General features: G+C 38.6%; 1 protein-coding gene across 1 annotated transcript in view; it reads left to right on the forward strand.

The window, feature by feature from the left end:
* Positions 1 to 7,777, forward strand: part of PKP2 (plakophilin 2) — an 83,361-nt gene that overhangs the window by 29,250 nt on the left and 46,334 nt on the right. Inside the window, exon 5 of the mRNA XM_012641050.1 lies at positions 4,162 to 4,369. Within this exon, the coding sequence (XP_012496504.1) occupies positions 4,162 to 4,369 (208 nt within the window). The remainder of the gene's footprint in view (positions 1 to 4,161; positions 4,370 to 7,777) is intronic.

Consider the following 7,777-nt stretch of genomic DNA (forward strand, 5'->3'; position numbering starts at 1 on the left):
TCTCGCTCTTGCTCAGGCTGGTTTCGAACTCCTGAGCTCAAACAATCCTCCCGCCTCGGCCTCCCAGAGTGCTAGGATTATAGGCGTGAGCCACTGCGCCCGGCTGTTCTCTAATTTTTAATGCATACATTGACATATGTGCAATGAAATTGAATATGCAGCTTTGTGGGGATTTTTTTAATTTTGATTTTTAAAAGCATGCAGAAATATAGGCTTGTTGTTTAAAAATATAGAAAATGGCAGGTCCTATTCATGTCTCATAACTTTACCACTTCTCCCAAATCCCCTAACCTCATTCCCTTTATGCCTGTGTTTATGAGGAGAAATGCATAGATATTTCACTCCATTTTTCCAAAAACAAATCAGATAATTTTCTCATAACATTAACAATATTTTGTCAATTTCAGCTTAATGGTAGCATGTTAATGGTGATAATAGTAGCTACCATGTGTTGAGTAACTGCTGTGTGCCTGGTATGTAATTGCTAATCTTACACAATAATTCCCATTCGACTGATGAGGGAACGGTATGACTAATAAAATGTCTGTGCATTCAAACACTGCTCTGCCTCTTCCATGGATACCTCAACATGTGGATATGTGACAATTAACCATCCACGAATTTTTCCCCATTGTTAGATATTTATGGTTTCTTATTTTTCACTATTATACATGATAGTTACTATTTTTATATGTTAGTCTGTGTCTGCATTTCAAATTGTTTCCTAAGAAAGGTTACTAGAAATGAATATTTTAAAAGTTTTGACACATAGTGCCACTTGCCTTCCTGAAAGGTTATGCCAATTTACAGGGAGTGATTAATTCTAATGGGAGGGAAAGGAGAAAGGGAGTGACATTTCACAGAGGAGTTGACATTTGAGCTGGATCACACAGGATGCATAGGCTTTGTCAGAAGAGAGGCAGAACCTTCCAGATAGGGGGCGGGAGTGAGAGCAAAGGCTCCATGGCATGAGAGAACCTTTGCATCAACAGAGTTAAGTTTGTTCCCTGTGCCTATTTGCAACCAGAAATCCTCATCATTTCCTTATTTTATAGTTAGCAGGGAAGAGAATCAGAATAAATCCAGAGAGAAAGTTAGAATTATAATATGTGATTCTGCCCTTGCATATATTTATAAACCATCTCAAATGAAAGCTTTTTTGAAGTTCTGAGATAGTCATATTAATGTTTTGTGTTTTTTTTTTTCCTTTCCCCAAAGTGGGGAAAAATCTCCTGAGGATTCAGTATGACTGGGAAACCCATCAAACCTCTCTGGTCCCACCTGCTTTCCTGAATTTTAAAGGACAGCACATTTGACATTGGTCATCACTTACAGTTTTCTAGTTAAATGCAAAGAGGAGTGTCTTCAATTTCTTACATGGAACAGGATTTTTAGCCATTTGCTTGATAAAATGGATAAAAGTAACTAAAGTCTATTTTTAAATTTAGGACAAGTGCCAGCACTAGGGAGTCAAGTTATACAGTAAGGAGAGCTATAGCCAGATTTCAGCCTTTATCTGGCGCTGGTGTGTCTGCAGTTCCCTCTTCCTGGACTGCAGCAAGTGCTGAAAGCCAGGGCATAAAAGGGACAGGGTAAGAGAACGGGCAGAGCCAGGGAGGCTTCCTCATGCCACTTCACGCTAATCCTATCATCGCAGCTCAAAATGCAGTATGGCCAGTGAGCCATCTCACATCGGATTCTGAAGGAGGCAACTTATAAATTATGTTACAAATTAAGTTAATATAATATTTCTAAAGCTGCCCAAGTGCTCCAGGACAAATAGGATTCTCTTTTTGCATCTGACATGTATATTGCTACTATGAAGATTTGGTCTAGTGGGAATTCATGAAGTTTATAAAGTATGAATTTAAGCACCTTAAAACCTAACTATGAAATAAAAATTGAGGGAATTAGGGAAATGTGAATGACTGGTTGTTTTAAAATAAATGGTGGGGTTTTTTTGCTTTTAAGGAAGGTTAATACAGTTTGAATGTTCCTTATCTGCAATGCTTGGGTCCAAAAGTGTTTTGAATTTCAGGTTTTTCCAGATTTTGGACTTTTTTCAGATTTTGGAATATTTGCATTATACCGGTTGAGCATGCTCAACCTGAAAATCTGAAATGCTCCCTTGGAGCAGCATGTTAGCACTCAAAAAACTTTGGATTTTAGAGCATTTCAGATTTCAGATTTTCAGATTAGGGATACTCAACCTTTAATGGGAATAGATGATCTGTTGAACCACATTTAATTGACAGCTAAGAAATCTTTATCGTTGCCATTGTCATACAAGTACATTCGAATGGCTTTAGACATAGTCCAGCAAAATTGCTGTGGCCAGTCTCCCATCTGTCTCCTGTTCTGCAAGTGTCTCCTCAGAAGGGAGCCAGTGTGTGGAAGTGTCACTCCTCAGTACTACCAGTGAAGCTGTAACGGTATCAAAAGAGTATTTTATTCCTAAGATTCTTGCAAGCTATTAGATGATGTATATAAAACTGTTAACCCTATGCTGGCACTTCTTAATGACAGAAGTCGGAGGAGGAAGAGTTGTTATTTTTGCATTATTATTATTATTATTATTGTGGGTTGTTGTTATCGTTATTTTTATTATTTAGGTTATTTTACAACCTTGACTTTTATTCCTGCCTTGCTAGTCTTCTCCCCAGTCCTAACAAAGAAAGATGTAATATTGGAAGTCTCTGTTCTCGATTCCATTTGTCTGTCTGTGAAAGGGAAGCTGAGCTTGATACACAGAAAATATGCACAGTGTCCCCGGGCCAGGTGTGCAGCTCTCCCCTGAGCATACACTGCTGCCAGTTAGGGAGTCCTTCATAACCGATGGACTTCATTTGAGAGGGAAGCTCGTGCCCTCCATGAAAAGCTGTTTCCTCAAAATGTCTACATTCAGATGGTGAAAATAACTGAGATCTTTATCAAAAGTTCTTGCCAACTTAAAAATCTCAAAATCAGATGCAAATGGAAGCCTATAAGAAGGAAATGGCTCAGTTCACAACTTAAGATTTCATTTCCCCAACCATGTGTCTACCTCTTAATTTATGGAGTTCACATTTGCAGCCTAAAACACAAGATCACCTTGTTCAGATTGGCATTATTTGGCCTTTTCTTACATAACCATGAGTTTAGGAATCTAAACCATCTATTTTTTTTCCCCATTCCTAATTCTACCCTTCCTGTAATAGCATGCTCTTTCTTGCATATTTGAATAGAAGAAATATTTTTAAAATAGCACATTAAAAAGTGCAAAATTGGCTGGGCAAGGTGGCTCACGCCTATAATCCTGGCACTCTGGGAGTCCAAGGTGGGAGGATCTCTTGAGCTCAGGAGTTTGAGAACAGCCTGAGCAAGAGCGTGACCCTGTCTCTACTAAAAATAAGAAAAAATTAGCTGGGCATAGTGGTGCACGCCTATAGTCCCATCTACTTGAGAGGCTGAGGCAAGAGGACTGCTTGAGCCCAGGAGTTTGAGGTTGCTGTGAGCGGATGCCACTGCACTCTAGGCCGGGTGACAGAGCGAAACTCTCTCAAAAAAAAAAATTGCAAAATTACGTTATTTACTTAAATTAAGATCCTTGCATAATTTATATAAATCTACTTAAATACTCAAAGCAATTTATTATAAAAATAGCTTCATTTATGATTAGTTTGCATTGCTACTGAGGTTGCTGTGGTAAAGGAGTTTTTATTTCTACTATTGATGAAGGTGATTTCTATAATATTTATTTTATATTGACTATAAAGTTTTGTCCTACAAAAAACTTATGTATTAAATAACTTGGAATCTCCCATAAAGCTTTCCTTATTCCCCAGATTCCCAGTTCTCTTCATTTTTATTGTTCCAGGCTTTTATCACTTAACTCTATTTAGCTGGCACCTATGCACCCTTTATCACTTAATTTTCCCGTTCAATTATTTCATAGGTTTAAGTCTTAACTTCCCAAATTTATTGTATGCTTCTTGATGACAGCTAGTGCCTTATAGTAGGGGTATATTCTACACTGTGAGTCTCAATTGTGTCACACGCAGTTGTTGACTGAGAAGAGTTATAATCAGCACAGTGAACTGCATCTGTTCTTATTACGTTGAATGTCCTAATGCCACATCAAAATTAATAAATATCTGAAATATGCATCTACTTCTTCCCTAGGTGAATCAGCTTCGTGGCATCCCCAAGCTTCTGCAGCTCCTGAAAGTTCAGAATGAAGATGTTCAGCGAGCTGTATGTGGGGCCTTGAGAAATTTGGTATTTGAAGACAATGACAACAAGTTGGAGGTGGCTGAACTAAATGGGGTGCCTCGGCTGCTCCAGGTGCTGAAGCAAACCAGAGACTTGGAGACTAAAAAACAAATAACAGGTAGTGCATACTGAATGTCAGAGCGCATACCCCGGTGCACCCAGCCAGATGTTATGTCATCTGCTTTTCTTAAGTGTTCTGGGACAAATGATTGATGGGCTCATTGTTATCCAAGAGATGGCTTTAAAGGAACATTGTTACCTGCTGCTGGCTTAGACCCCAGATTTGAACCATGTTTGAATTTCTTTTTCAAAGGGGAAAATATTCTGGGGCTTTTGCTTAATATTTTTAACTAGAAACTATGCACCTTTGACTAAATATCTTTAAAACAACTCCTTGACAAGACTAACTGTTTGCAAATTCTACATAAATTCACTCACTAGTAGCCTGCTTTGTAGTTTGAGAACATGTGAGGTTTCAATGTCATGCCTGGTGTCCAAAACATTCTTAAGAAAACAGACAAAAACCACACCCAATTCTTTTTATTATTTACTCAACAACCAGCTTGCTGGATCTGTGCAAAGAAAGTGAAATGGAGAGTCAAATAGTTAGTTTCCCAATGTAGAGGATTAATTTGGTCAAATTAGTTAAAATATCAGAAACTATTTTTCTCAATATTTTCACCACCTGGACTCCTCTCAGTACCACCTACCTAGCTCACCTACCCCTTAATCCCAAAAGAAAAGAGTGGCTAGATATATATTTTTAGTTCTCTGCTTCATATTTCTGTTCAAATACTGATTTGAACAAATATATCTTCTCTGCCCATGAACTGGAAAGATGAAATAAACAAGTAGAATTAAAGCAACAATTTTAGTAGTATGTCCTCAAAGCTTGAAGAAAGGGGACTAGTTTCTTTTAAATGAGTAGCACATAGTATTGTAGTATAGGAGAAACTCTCCCTTCCTTACTGTCAGCTCTCTGCTCATGTTCTCTGGACGCAGGACAAAGAGTACAGGAACCATTACTGAGCACAATCATCATGAAACTTTTATTAAATATTGTCAGTATCTCAAGTGATACACATACATTTTTAAATTTAATTATCACAAAAATCTTAGGTTTCTGGGTACTATAGGGTATTAAATCGGAATTTTACAGGTAAGGAAACCAAGGCTCAGAGGAGTTAGCACTTTTCAATATTACATATAAAAGTTTTTTTAAAAAAAATAACGATAATAGTTGACTGTGTTCTGGTAAATACTTTACAAAGAGTATTGTTTAGAATTGAATGTATTTTGCATTTCTGCATTCCTCACTTTGTTATACAATAGTTTTCATTTTTTTCTATGAAAATTTTGTTATATCATCTCTACCCATTTATACCTTAAAATATCACATTTTACATTTGGGTACATTTTAATTTTATGAAACTATATGAAGGGTTGTATCATGCTAGCCTTCTGCCAGCATGCTGCCATGTCCCATGAGAGATTTCCTTTCATATGCTTGACTTATATTAGAATACCTGCAAAAATTAAGAGTGATTGCATTCATTCAACCAACTTTTGCAGAGCAACTTTCAGGTGTCAGGCACTGAGAAGCACAGCCTAGGGAAGGTGTGGATTTTGTTCTTCCATCTACTGAAAACATGAAAGGTTATGTGATGGTTGGCATTAGAAGAAAAGACCAAACCCCACTCTTCGAACCTAACATTTCTTCATTACGAGGTAGTAATGAACCGCAAGAGAGAATCAAACAGATTGTCTTGTTTTATAGCCAGGAAAGACTTCATGAAGGAGGTATGTTTCATAGTGGGCCTTAAAAGAGAGATGGCCTTGGATTGGTGTTTTGAAAGGAACAATGAAAGTTATTCCTGGCAAAGTGAGCATCACTAACAAGCAAAGAGGCAGAGAGAAGCTGCTGGTCATTTAGAGGAGATGTGGAAAATACAGTGGTTAGAGTTGGGTGCATGGTGGTTAGAAAGCTTCAGAGGGTGTGTGTGGGAGGGTGTCAAGGGAATAATCCATTGAACCACACTGTCTCTTCTGTTGCATAGGCAACAGGAGACTAAACTCAGGGGACATTCTGTGAGATTGATGCCATAGAAACCATCTGGGCATCATTAGATAATCTATAGAGCTGATAAATGGAAATTGATTGTATAATACCCAGGATTTCTAGTGCAAGCCAAACATCCCTACTGGAAGGTGTTCATTACATGCCAACTAAACTGAACTGACACTTGAACATGTGATATAAATCCCTTTAAATTACTCCCTTTAACTCTGCTAATAGAAGAACTAAAGTGCTTTCTGGGTTTCAAAATTAAATTGTTGACCTAATATAGACATATTTATATCTTTGCTTAGAAACACAAAGCAAGTAAGCATATATGTGAATCTTTTCTTATTGGTCTATTTCTTAGACTCTTTTGGAGCCATATTATGTGTTAATCACTAAGCTAGGGCTTTCTGTTTTTCATCTCTGTTTCTCCTGACAACTCCATAAGGAGTGGAAGTGGGAGCATAACTGACCATTTACATATGATCAGTGTAAGGCTCACAGGGGTAAGTAAATTGTCCAAGGTTACACAACCAGTAAAGAACAAAGTCCAGGTTGGAACCCAGTTTTATCTGGGCATTTTGCTATATCATCCCACCCACTCCTGTTGGGGCACATGGTGACTCATTTGTGTACATCTTTGGGAAGAGGCTTGTCTTTGGGAGTCTGATCAGGGAGCTCTGCCTCACTCCGTTTTTGACCCTTCCTCTCTCTCTCCTTGCCTCTGCCTTGATTCAAGCCATCTTCATCTCTGTGTTCTACTCATTCCTGCAGTAGTGAGTAGAGGCCTCTTACCTAGCTTCTGTGATTCAGCATTGCACATTGCCAGTCCATCCTCTACTCTACTTCTAGTGATTTCTTTATAATAAGAACTGTCCTAGTATGCTCCCTGTTATCTGTAAGATAAAGTCCGTACCCTGTAATATCCCACACAAAGATGTTATGATGTGAGCCCGATGACCACTGACAACACAGTCTCCTCTCATACCCTTCTAGCCCAGGTTCTGAAATCCTGAAGACCTGCCAGTTTGCCCGTGTCTGTTTTCTGTCTTGGTATCTTTGTCTCTGCTATTATTTTGGACTGGAATCCTTTTCCACACCTAAACTGTTTGGTGAACCTGCTCATTCTTCAATAGCTGGCTCAGCTTCACTTCTCTGAATCCAGCATTTCCAATGCTGTCGTCCTCTCTCCCCCATCAGTAGAATTTTGAAGGAAGGGGCTTCTCTAAACTACTTTTTTTTTTATGAGACAGAGTCTCACTGTGTTGCCGAGGCTAGAGTGCCGTGGTGTCAGCCTAGCTCACAGCAACCTCAAACTCCTGGGCTCAAGCAATCCTGCCTCAGCCTTCTGAGTAGCTGGGACTACAGGCATGTGCCACCATGCCCAGCTGATTTTTTCTATATATTTTTAGTTGTCCGATTAATTTCTTTCTATTTTTAGTAGAGATGGGGTCTCGCTCTTGC

The sequence above is a fragment of the Propithecus coquereli genome, unplaced genomic scaffold, assembly GCF_000956105.1.
Source record: "Propithecus coquereli isolate 6110/MARCELLA unplaced genomic scaffold, Pcoq_1.0 Scaffold16, whole genome shotgun sequence".
In the NCBI taxonomy this organism is placed as follows: Eukaryota; Metazoa; Chordata; class Mammalia; order Primates; family Indriidae; genus Propithecus; species Propithecus coquereli.